Source organism: Miniopterus natalensis, chromosome 4, assembly GCF_054644295.1.
Source record: "Miniopterus natalensis isolate mMinNat1 chromosome 4, mMinNat1.hap1, whole genome shotgun sequence".
Classification (NCBI taxonomy): Eukaryota; Metazoa; Chordata; class Mammalia; order Chiroptera; family Miniopteridae; genus Miniopterus; species Miniopterus natalensis.
The window spans coordinates 68,241,814-68,254,113 of record NC_142084.1 but is presented as its reverse complement, the minus strand read 5'-3'; the positions used below and the strand labels follow the sequence as shown (position 1 = coordinate 68,254,113).

General features: G+C 39.0%; 1 protein-coding gene across 1 annotated transcript; it reads right to left on the bottom strand.

Annotated features, from left to right (window-relative positions):
• Positions 1-5,036: 5,036 nt before the first annotated feature.
• On the bottom strand, positions 5,037-12,139 carry LOC107533260 (uncharacterized). The gene is made up of 4 exons (XM_087816743.1): positions 12,067-12,139; positions 8,138-8,264; positions 7,876-7,936; positions 5,037-7,482 (listed from the first exon to the last, which is right to left on the bottom strand). The coding sequence occupies exons 1-4, from the start codon at positions 12,082-12,084 to the stop codon at positions 5,730-5,732; spliced, it is 1,959 nt and encodes a 652-aa protein (XP_087672869.1). The 5' UTR covers positions 12,085-12,139; the 3' UTR covers positions 5,037-5,729.
• Between the last annotated feature and the right edge of the window lie 161 nt (positions 12,140-12,300).

Genomic DNA, 12,300 nt, shown 5'->3' with positions numbered 1-12,300 from the left:
AAGAAGAGTTGGACACACAAAAATCAAGGGTCAGCAGAGCTTAAGATTTTTCTGGACCATGAAAGAATTTTTGTTTTGTTTTTTAAGCATGTTTGTTCTCTATACACATACATGCTTAGATAAGGATCTGAGGTTAGGCTCCCACCCCAAGCTCCCAATTTGCTTTTCCAGGGACACCAATAAAAATAACCACTTCGAGTAAGCCTGCAAAAAGTCTGTGACCTCCTCCCTAGCCACCTTATCAGTAACAGGTGCATGCTATCCTGCTGTCTTCTACTGACTTGTGGTGACCTTGGGTGAAGGACTGCCCTCTCCCCAGCTCACTGCACCCACCCACTCTACCCACCCATTTCTGGGATCTGTAAGAAATCTTGTGACTCTGCCTGCTTTGCGTGAGTGTACTGACACACGCCTTCAATCTAAATGGCCCCAGAGTTTTTATTCCTCTGAAGTTGGAGCTGAGAGGGTGGGGAGCTGCCTCCTGGTTCCCTGTGCCTAGCTTGTGCCCCCTTATTCAGTAGGTCACAATCTGCATATTATTTTTTTTAAAAAAAAAATACGTTTTTATTGATTTCACAGAGAGGAAGGGAGAAGAAGAGAGAGAGAAACATCAATGATGAGAGAGTCACTGATCATTTGCCTCCTGCACACCCCCTACTAGGGATCAAGCCTGAAACCTGGGCATGTGCCCTGATCGGGATTTGAACCATGACGCCCTGGTTCATAGGTTGATGATCAACCACTGAGGAACACTGGCTGGGCAGCATATTCTTTATTTAATACACAAGCTATGGCCCCCAATAAAATAGGCAACAAGAATGGGATTATGCGTGTAGTTTGTACTCCCATAACGTGCATTGGAGCCACCACTGGCTCACTCGGTTCCTCTCCCTGACAGTTCAGTTGGTCTGGGAAGGAACTCTGTTTGCTGGTCTCTGTGGGGTTGCTCTGTACTGTGGCTGCGAATGTTGCTGCAAACTCCCACCCTAAATTCTGGGTGCTGTCAAGCATCAGACTCCCCTCCAGAGACTGCCCAGCAGGCCCCAGTCTGAGGTGGGTGAGTTTCCAATGAGTCTCTAAATGAGACCCCACTGGGTGTCAAGACTGCAGGTGATGGGCTGTAACCATAAGACAAAGTCCCCTCGGTGAGCCAAGGTGAACTCACCAAAAGGGCAGGGAGCCAGGGAGGGCTCCCCTAGAAGAGTGTGGAAGGGGAGGCCAGCTGGGGGGGCACGCTGTATCCATGGTGGGGACCTGGGTGTTGAGCTTGGAGAGTTAGCCCTAACTTGTGACTGAAGCAACTCTACCAGGGACACCGTGTCACCTGTGGTGCCCAGGCAAACATCTCCTATGTTGCTGCATTCCTTGCTACTGTCACAAATCATCTCCCAATCCCACGGGGTCTCAGGGGCCCAAACCTGGTGAGGTGCAGCAAAATGAATCTCAATTAAATACCCTGCTCCCCACTGCACATGGTTCAAGCTGCCCGCAAGTTCCCAGAGGAGATCGAAGAACTAGACAAGCTAGACCTGTATCAGGCCCCTGCTCCACTGGCTTAGGCTTTGCTGAGTGGTGACACATCAACATGCCAGATTGCTGGTGCTTCCTTGTCAGGTACTTTCCCCAAACATCTGCTAATGTTGTCCTGGTAGAAGTGGACCCAACACCTCTGAGGCTGATTAGGACACCCTAGACCAGGAGGTGGCAGCATATGAGTGGTGGGAGAGGCCATCTCTGTCCCAGGTGTTCCCTGGTCATGCCAAAAGGCCTAACAATGACCAGCAAGAACAAGAAATGGACACACATAACTATACCATGAGAGAAAAACAAGGTTTTCTAGAAAATTTTATCCAAAGGGGGAGAAGGGCTCCGATTGTCTCTTATGGGTTTTGGAACAGGCTCCTAGCTGTTGGTCACAATGACTAAGATGTGTCAGCTGGACAGATTGGCCAAAGACCCCAAAATTCATAATTAAAATACTGCCAAGTTATCGAGAGCCCGTTTTGTTAGAGAGTCTCAGAGGAGCCCTGGGACTTGTCACATAGCAAGGACGCTCCTGAATGTTGGAGCCACCAGGGCAGGAGATGGAGGCAAAATAAAATTGGGTGGGGGGTGGACTCTGAGAGACACCCCCTTCCCCCCCACAAGCCTCTGAAAGTGACATGCATCAATCCTACATTCACCTGTGATCACCCACAGATAATGAGCCCTTTGGCAAATGGCACCACTCTAAAGAGAGTCTGACTGAGCATTCTGAACTTCTTGTTCCGAAGAATATGCAATGCCTACACTGAGCTGAATGAGGCAGTGGCAGCTTTTTGAAAAACAGGCCAAGGCCAAGGCTGGCGATGATGAGGCCATATTCATAGATGAGGACTTCTGCACTGCCCTGGAATACGGGCTGCCCCCCATAGGTGGCTGGGACATGAGCATCCACCAAGTCACCATGTTTCTCACTGACTCCAATAACATCAAGGAAGTACTTCTGTTTCCTGCTATGAAGCTTGAAGACAAGGAGGAACATGTAGCAACTGCTGATACACTGGAAAGCACAACAGCTGGCACTCTGTCTAGAAAATAATAGTTGCAAGTACATAAGTCAGGCATCTTTGCACTTCTGCAAAACGTGAAGGACCACAAAGGAATTCTTGTACGTTGCTATCCATTTCACCATGTAGTTCAGTCACCAGAAGAGAGAAAAGGAATTCAGAATTCCTCTTTTACCCCTTGTTACTAAAGAAACTGTTTGTCTATTTAAGAAAAAAAAAAAAGTACAGACTCTAAGCAAGAAAGGCCTAATTGGACAAGCGCTCCTTTCCCCCTTGCTAGGTTTGTGTTCACTCACAATTAACCCAAACTTAGAGGCCTTAGTTGAGTCAGAAAGGTGATATTAATTATACAGTATACCACGAAGTAACTTTATATATTTTAAATGAGGTACACTATGGTGAATGGTGTCTAATACACTGTAGAAAACACATCGATATTTAATAACTAGGAAAGGCAGACCCTGTGGCAGAGGTGGCAGGCCTTGCTTTCCTTGTAAGGTCAGTCTTATCCTGCTGAAGAGAAATGTCACACCCCTTCATCAAAATGACCATGACACACCAAGACATTTATAAGGGGATTTTGTATCCATATCTCTAAAAATAAAGATATAGTAGTTCCAGATCATAACAATGACCAATATTCCCCTCTGTATAGTAATATTATTGACTGGGCTTCTTACAAATTATCTTTTGCTCCACTGCATTGGCTTTACCTTCTAGAAAACGATATGATTACCAGTGATAAAATAGTTTACCTCCTCACAGCATTCGTACAGGAAAAGGTCTTGTTTCCTTGAATAGCAATGAAATTATCTAACACAAGTCAAAATCCTGTTGAAAGTCCTTTCCAACACCGTGATATTGGATTTCACAGTCCCTGATGGTTTGTGCTAATTCTCATTAGAATCCATTACTCCTCTCTTTTTGTCTAGAGGTGCAATCCTGTAGGTCACTGGCAAAAGAGAACTGAGAAAATCATGATTTACATTTTGGCATTAAGAATAAAAATAATTAAGTTTTATGCAAAATTGTATCTATGAAAGATTAAATATAAAATGTGCTTGAGAAGAAAATACCTGAACTTGTATGGACATGATAATATTGACTAGGAATAATGTACAATCATTGAATTTTAAAAATTGCAAAATGTATCGGGAAATTCATAATTATCATGAGACATTTTAATATATCCTCTCAGAAAATGAAAACCAAAATACTGTTTGTTAGCATTTTCTGTCATAAAAACACTTAATATTTCTATGAAGCAACTACATAAATATTAGTTTGAAAAAAATGCATAGTTTTAATCCCATACAATCAAACATAATTAAAAATATACTAAGGTCCTAGGCAGGTAGCTCAGTTGGTTGGAGCATTTTCCCATACACCTAGAGGTTGCAAGCTTGATCTCTAGTTGGGGCACATACAGGAGGCAGGCGATAGATGTTTCTTTCCCACATCGATGTTTCTCTTTCTCTCCCTTCCTCTCTCTAAAATCTGTAAAAACATATCTTTGGGTGAGGATTAAAATTATATATATGTACATTTATATACACATATACATATATGTGTGTGTATATATATATATACACACACACACACACACACACACACACACACACTGAGGGATTATACTCAGCTACAAGTAACTGGGAACACCCAGTCTTCCTGACAGGAAGAAAGTGCAGATTCTCACATGGAAGGACCTGGTCAAGGCAGCCCCTGCACATGCAGCAGAGAAACAAACTCCTGTGTTCTTTTTTGTGGCAACATTATAGATGTCATGTTCAATCAAGAACACGTACTATCACTATTAACAGCATATGGTGTTTCCTATACAATTTAGACCTTATGCAGATATAATCTAGAGAAGAGGAGAATCAGACATAAGCACAAAAGTCTGAATCAGTTTCTGGTGGACAGAAGACAGCTTACAGAAAAATCCAAACTCTGATGGATCTCTGATGTAGTTTGAGAAGACATCAGTGAAAACCTACACCTAAAAAATGGAAATTAAACAGTTGGTGGTGGTTTTGAGGATACTCTTGACTGGAAGGGCAAATAATACAAAAATGAGGTGGCAGGTGGTATCTATGTACCTCTCCCCACCCTGTACGGTGGCTCTGCAATCTAATGCCTTCTTCGCTTCTGCCTTCCAAATAAATCTCACACTATGGGGCTACTGGTAATGTCTAATAAAGAACCACAATGGGTATAGATTCTAAAAAATCTAGTTCCTAATACTACCCACAGGGATGATATTTCCAACTCTCTATTCACCAAATGCAAGCCAGAAATAAAAAAGAGCAAAGGCTGAAATATGAAAATAATTCCAATGAAACTAAAATCTTTCATAAACTTAACATACTTAAATTTCTATTCCAATTGTTTATTAGAATGAAAAATGGAAAAATACCCATCACCCCACAAAAGGAGTTTTGTAAGGGAGAATATATATATATATATGAATAGAAATATCCAGGAACTGTCAAAAAACCATAGGAAAATCCAACAAATACCAAACTGTCATTTTTCAATGGCCCCTTAACATAAAACAGATATCATAAAAATTAAACCTAATTGCGTATTAGAAATAATCTTGAATTTACCCATGGATCTGACAGGCTTCAAAATGTAGAGACAATGTTATTAACTGATGATAAAAAACTTACTACCTATTAATGTTATGTAGCTGTTGAAAGATAAATTGTAGGATTATTTCACCTCAGTGTTTATTTCTAAAAGTAACTGACACTTAGACAACACGAGTTTGAAATGCACAGGTGCACTTTTCTGCAGAATTTAAAATGTGGACTTGCACAGCTCCACAGTTGGGCTGTTCAAACGTCGGTTGTATTTTCAGTCTTTGGCTTGGAATTCATTTATGCAGAGGGCTAGCTTAGGTTACACACAACTTTTTCAACTGTGTGGAAAGTAGATTCCCTCTACTCCTGAGTTTTCCAAGGATCAACTGTAGCAGAAATCTCATGTCCAACTATGCACTTAAAAAACTGCTAAACATAATTTATTTACTATTTTAATAACAACTCTCTATTCTTAAAAGTTTTCTAGAATGTTATAACTAAATTAATTTACATCAATCCTCATGTTATTTACTAATTTCTTTTCGGTGGGAGTTTTCACATGTAAGGATGTGGGCCAACTGAAGTCTTTCCCACACTATTTACATTCAAGAGGTTTTATCCAGTGAGTCCTTTCATGTCTTCGAAAGGAATAGGGATGACTGAAGGCTTTCCCACATTCTTCACATTTATATGGTTTTTCTGTAGTGTGCACTCTCATCATGTGTATTCGAAAAATTTTGTTACAAATAAAGGCTTTGCCACATTCCTTACATTCATAGGGTTTCTCTCCAGTGTGAGTCCTTTCATGTCTTTGTAAGGAACTGTGATCTCTGTAGGCTTTTCCACATTGTTTACACTCATAGGGTTTCTCTCCAGTGTGAGTCCTTTCATGTCTTTGATACAAACTAAGACAAGTGAAAGCTTTTCCACATTCCTTACACTGATAAGGTGTATTTCCAGTGTGCATTTTCATGTGTCTTTGAATGGTGGTGCGACAAATGAAGGCTTTCCCACAATGTTTACATTCATAGGGTTTCTCTCCTGTGTGAGTCCTTTCATGTGTTTGTAAGGAACGATAATATCTGAAGGCTTTTCCACACTCCTTACATTTATAGGGTTTCTCTGTAGTGTGAGTTCTTTCATGTATTCGAAGATTACTAGGAGTACTGAATACTTTACTACACTTTTCACATTCATAGGGTTTCTCTCCAGTGTGAGATTTTTTGTGTATTTTTAAGAAACTGTTACATCTGAATGCATTTCCACACTCCTTACATTCATAGGGTTTCTCTCCTGTGTGTATCCTTTCATGTATTTGTAAGGAACTATAATATCTCAAGGCCTTTCCACATTGCTTACATTCATAAGGTTTCTCTCCTGTGTGTGTCCTTTCATGCGTTTGTAGGGAACTGTAAAATCTGAATGCTTTCCCACATTCTTTACACTCATAGGGTTTCTCAGCACTGTGAATTCTTTCATGTTTTCGAAGACAACTGGGAGCACTGAATGCTTTGCTACATTTTTTACATTCATAGGGTTTCTCTCCAGTGTGAGCCCTTTCATGTATTTGTAAGGAACTGTAATATCTGAAGGCCTTTCCACATTCCTTACATTCATAGGGTTTCTCTCCTGTGTGAGTCATTTCATGTGGTTGCAAGGAACTGTAAGATCTGAAGGCCTTTCCACATTCCTTACACTCATAGGGTTTCTCTTCAGTGTGAGTTCTTTCATGTATTTGAAGATGACTGGGATACCTGAAGGCTTTACTACATTTTTTACATCCATAGGGTTTCTCTCCAGGGTGATTCCTTTCATGTCTTTGAAAACTTTTATAATAGCGGAAGGCTTTTCCACAGAATCTACATTGAAAAGGCTTCTCTACAGAATGGGTTTTCTCACATGTTTGAAGAGAAGCTGAAGAACTAAAGGTTTTCCCACACACTTTACATTTATAAGGGGCATCTGCAGTATGTGCGATCATGTGTCTTTGAGGGCTTTTGAGCCACGTGAAGGCTTTTCCACATTCTTCACATTTATAAGATTCCTCTCCATTGTGATTTCTTTCACGTTGTTCAAAAAACTGAACATAAGTGAAGGCTCTCCCACATAGACTACATTTATATGGCTTCTCTCCATATTTCTGATACTCAGAGGGCTTGTATCCAGTGTGACATCTGATGTCCCTCTTATGGGATGAATGATGCCTGAAGACTTCCCCCCACACACTGTATTCCCATGGTTTTACTCCAGGAAGCAATTTCTTCAGATTGAGACTTGGAATAAGGCTGAAGTTTTCTCCACATTGACTACCCTCTTTTCCTTCCCAAAGTCTCTCTATCATTTGACTTCTGTAAAAAAACAAGAAACATGTTATTAATTTCTTTGTTAATAATTTTATATTTATTAGTAGAATATCTGACCTACATTTTATGATTTACTGCAAAGTATAGGTTTAATGTCGTATCAAAATTGTTGGACAATGAATACACTAAAATCTTTGCAAGACAACTTCAGCCTTGCTTTTACCAAAACAGTGACCTTCATATTTGGCTTCATGAGTGCTGTTTCCACGTAAAATATTTTGCAAACACTAGACATCTATGTCACCTATAAAAAAGTAATTTGGTGAAAAACTTCTGAGAATTAATTTGAAGCAGGGGTAGTTTTTGTTGATTCCTTTTAAATTTTTATAGCATAACAGGTTTTTCACCTGAGATACTTCTATTATGAGTGTTACTCACCCACGTTTTCTCCCCTGGTTTTTGTACTGATCTTCAATGTCATGATCTTCCCATTTTTCCCCTAAAATGCAAACCAAGAAACAGGATTCCAAAGTATTAGATTGTAGAAAAATTATTAGATTCTAGTTCTATAATGAGCTGTGACTATGCCTAATTTATTTACCAATGTCCTCTATTCCTAAATTACATGTTAACACAATGTTGATGGGTAAGAAACACTTGTCCTTCAGAGGAAGAAGTGAAGGGAGCTTGTCATCCTTACCTAGGGAGGCCAGGTTCCTGAAGGTTTCCTGCATCACATCTTTATATAGCTTCTTCTGTAAAGAATCCAGTAAGGCCCACTCCTCCATACTAAAGTTCACAGCCACATCCTCAAATGTCACTGAGTCCTAAAATACCACAAATATGTGTATAGTAAAATTTAGGAGACTGACAGCACTGAACACCTAGACTCCATTTATGGAAAAGTTACATATGGTTCTGTTGTCTCCAATATGTTATGACTTCATCATCAGAAACTTACACCTCTGTCCACAATTACTTCCTCATAAATTTAATACTGTCATGAACATATGGAAATTATTTACACATTTTTACCATGATCACATTATATTTTATGTATTTGGTAGGGTTCAGAGTATGTTGGGAATACAAAGAAATGCTACAGAAATGAAACAAATACTATATTATCATTTTGAGATGATCAATTCCTTGTGAAAAAAATTTTAATCTTTTTTCCTTATTACTCACCACTTACAGCACTCCATGAGGCAGAGGGTTAAATATGCATAAGGTTTCAGTGAATAAATACATACTAAATACTAAAAGCTTTCTCTTCTATTGCCATCACCAAACATGAGTCCAGAGGCCTATGACAATGCCAGTTTTAGTAAGGCCCAGGTAGCCATGTCACCTTAAAGTTCTCCAGGCCATTAAAAGTCATCAGCTGCAGCTAGCTGAATAATATCCATACAGAACAGCATTGCTTTTTTCTTGTGTCATATTTATTACAGACTCAGTTTTCCCTTTCTCTCCCTGTCCAATATGATGGCCTAGAAAGTTAGTCTGTGCCACATATCTATGCGGATACATCCTGAGATATGTATGGTTTGGGCAATTTCATCATTGTGGGAACACATAGAATGTGCTTTCACAAAACTAAATGGCATAGCCTACCAAATACCTAGGCTATATGGTATAGCAGGTTGTTCCTAAACTACAAACCTGTACAGTGTGTTACTGTACTGAATACTATAGGCAACTGTAACACAAGGGTATTATTTGTATATCTAGACAATGCCCTCCCTTCTTCTGTCATTTTCAAGCTCCCCTATGGAGTAAAGGAGCATGACAGCTCAACCACTAAGCATGGGAATCCCTCAGCTGGTGATACCACACACTATCAATAGAGTATGAAAGGGTTTATTACATCCATGATTGAGGTCTTGGGATAGTAAGGTAAGCCTCTCAGTAAAGAATAAAATACTTTTCAAGAAAAGAAAAGGTGCATGGACTTGTTTTATGAGGTTAGGGGTAGGCTCAGGTGAGCGTTCACACACAAGAGCAGGAGCTTGTATGAATTCAATCTCTTGCTACTCCAAAGAAAGAAGCATGAAGGCTTTTTTATCACCTTGTACAGATGGTTCGCAAGGAGAAAGAGGAGGGGTGAGGTTTTAAAGCTGTCAGCAGTTGCCCAGTAGGCATGGCTCAGAGGTTGAGCATCAACCTATGATCCAGGAGATTGAGGTTTGATTCCCAGTCAGAGCATATGCCCAGTTGCAGGCTCGGTCCCCAGTGGGAGGGGTGCAGGAGGCAGCACCAGTGACTCTCTCATTGTAGATGTTTCTATCTCTCTCTCCCACTCCCTTCCTCTCTCTAAAATCAATAAAGATATTTTAAAAGGAAAAAAAAAAAGCTGTCAGCAGTCAATGATCAAAACATAGAGTCAGAGACTTCTAGTAGCTGGTCTGGTATTAAAGTAACTTAGAAGCTGTTCTTTCCGACATTACAATAAAAATAAATAAATAAATAAATAAATAAATAAATAAATAAATAAATAAAACTTGAACTCTTTTTAGATCCATTGGATAATTTAGATCAGGATGACTTGGTGTCCCCAAAATTGGAAAAGAGAAAATAAACACAACATTTTGAAATATACCCCCCAAATATTGTGTTCGTAACATGCCCTGTACTCAAACAATATATATATCTCATCAAAGTTTAATACAATGACCAAAAAAAAAAAAAAAGTCAGAACACAATATACATGAACCCTAGGTATGTTCTTTAAACAGAATACTTAAATCCATATCATGGGACTACACGAAGGAAAAGAAAGACAGAAAAGAAACAGAAGAAATCAGCGAAGTAACAATCACTGAGATTTTCCTAAAAATAATGATAAATGATACACTGTAGATCCAGGAAGCTCAGAGCACACTAAAAAGCAAAAACAACAAAAACACTCCACCAATTATCTTATATTCAATGTAGACAAAAATAATATACTGAAAGAAGTCAGAAAAATGAATTAGTTACAAAAAAACAAAGATTAGAATTAGAGTTCCTATCACAAATCATGCAAGAGTAATGTATAATATGTAGTTTTAAAAGAAAAACACCACTCCTACAACTCTGTGTCCAGCAAAATTAACCCTTCAAAAAATAAAGAAAATAAAACTTTATTAAACAAAATTGAGGGAATTTGTCACGATTACACCTATTTTCAATAAAACATTAAAAAATTAAGCATAAAGAATGTAAATGTTGAAGGTGGTGAATTAGAGAAGAAATTAATGGAGTTAAAATATCTTGTGTTTCTTATCATAACACAACAGATGACACTTTGTTTAAATTAATATAACCAACAGCCCTGGCTGGTGTGGCTCAGTTGGTTAAGCAACCTCCCATGCACTGAAAGGTTGCTGGTTGATTCCCAGTCAGGGCACATGTCCAGGTTATGGGCTCAAACCCCAGTAAGGGGTGTGCAGGAGGCAACCTATCATGTTTCTCTCTCACATCAATGTTTTTCCCTTCTCCCTTCCTCTCTCTCTCTCTCTCTCTCGGATCAATAAACTTTTTTTTTTTTAAATCCTCACCCAAGGATATTTTTGCTTTTCAGAGAGAGTGGAAGGGAGAGAAAGAAACATTGATGTGAGAGAGACACATCGATTGGTTGCCTTCCGAACACAGGGATCGAGCCTGCAACCTAGGTATATGACCTTGACCATAATCGAACCCAGGACCCTTCAGTCTGCAGGCCAGCGCTCTAACCACTGAGCAAAACCAACCAGGGCTCAATAAACTATTCTTTAAAAAAAATTACCAATATCCCATCTATGAACATAGATGTAAAAATCCGCAAAAATATTAGCACACCAAATTCAACAATATATTAAAAGGATCATATACCATGATCCAATAAAATTTACTCCAGAGATGCAAAAATGATCCAATATCTGCAAAACAATAAATATAATACACCACAATAACAAAAACAAAAATATAAATCATATGAGCATCTCAATAGATGCAAAAAATCATTTGGTAAAATATAACATCCATTTAAGATAAAAAAAAACAACTTTCAACAAATTGGAACTAGATAGAACATGTCTCAATATAATAAAAGCTATATATTACAAACCCACAGCTAACATACTCAATCGTGAAAAGCTAAAAGAGATTTTCCCCTAACATCAGGAACAAGACAGAATGCCCACTCTCACCACTTTTTTAAAAAATTATTTTTATTTATAGTTGATATACATTATATTAGTTTCAGGTATACAACATAGTGATTCAACATTTATATATCTTATAAAGTGATCATCACAGTAATTTTAGTAATCATCTGTCACCACACATAGTTATTACAATATTATTGACTCTATTCCCTACGCTGTATATTACATCACCGTGACTTATTTTATAACTAGAAGTTTGTACTTCTTAATCCCCTTCAATCTTTCTGCCCATCCCCAATACTACTCCTCTCTGGCAACCATCAGTTTATTCTCTGTATCTAGTACCTACCTCACATCTGTCAGAATGACTATGATCAAAAAGTCAACAAATAACAAGTGTTGGCAAGAATGTAGAGATGCCCTGGCCAGTTTGGCTCAGTGGTTAGAGTGACAGCAGCGAACCAAAAGGTCACAGGTTTGATTCCTGGTCAAGGGCACATACCTCAGTTTTAGGCTCCATCCCAGTTTGGTCAGGGTGCGTGCGAAAGGCAACCAATCAATGATGTGTTTCACATCGATGTCCCGTCTGTCCGTCCGTCCGTCCCCCCGCCCTCCATCTAAAAGCAATGGAAAAATATCCTCAGGTGAGCATAAGAAAATGGAACCCTTTTGCACTGTTGGTGGGACTGTAAATTGGTGCAGCCACTATAGCAAACAGTATGAGGGTTCCTCAAAA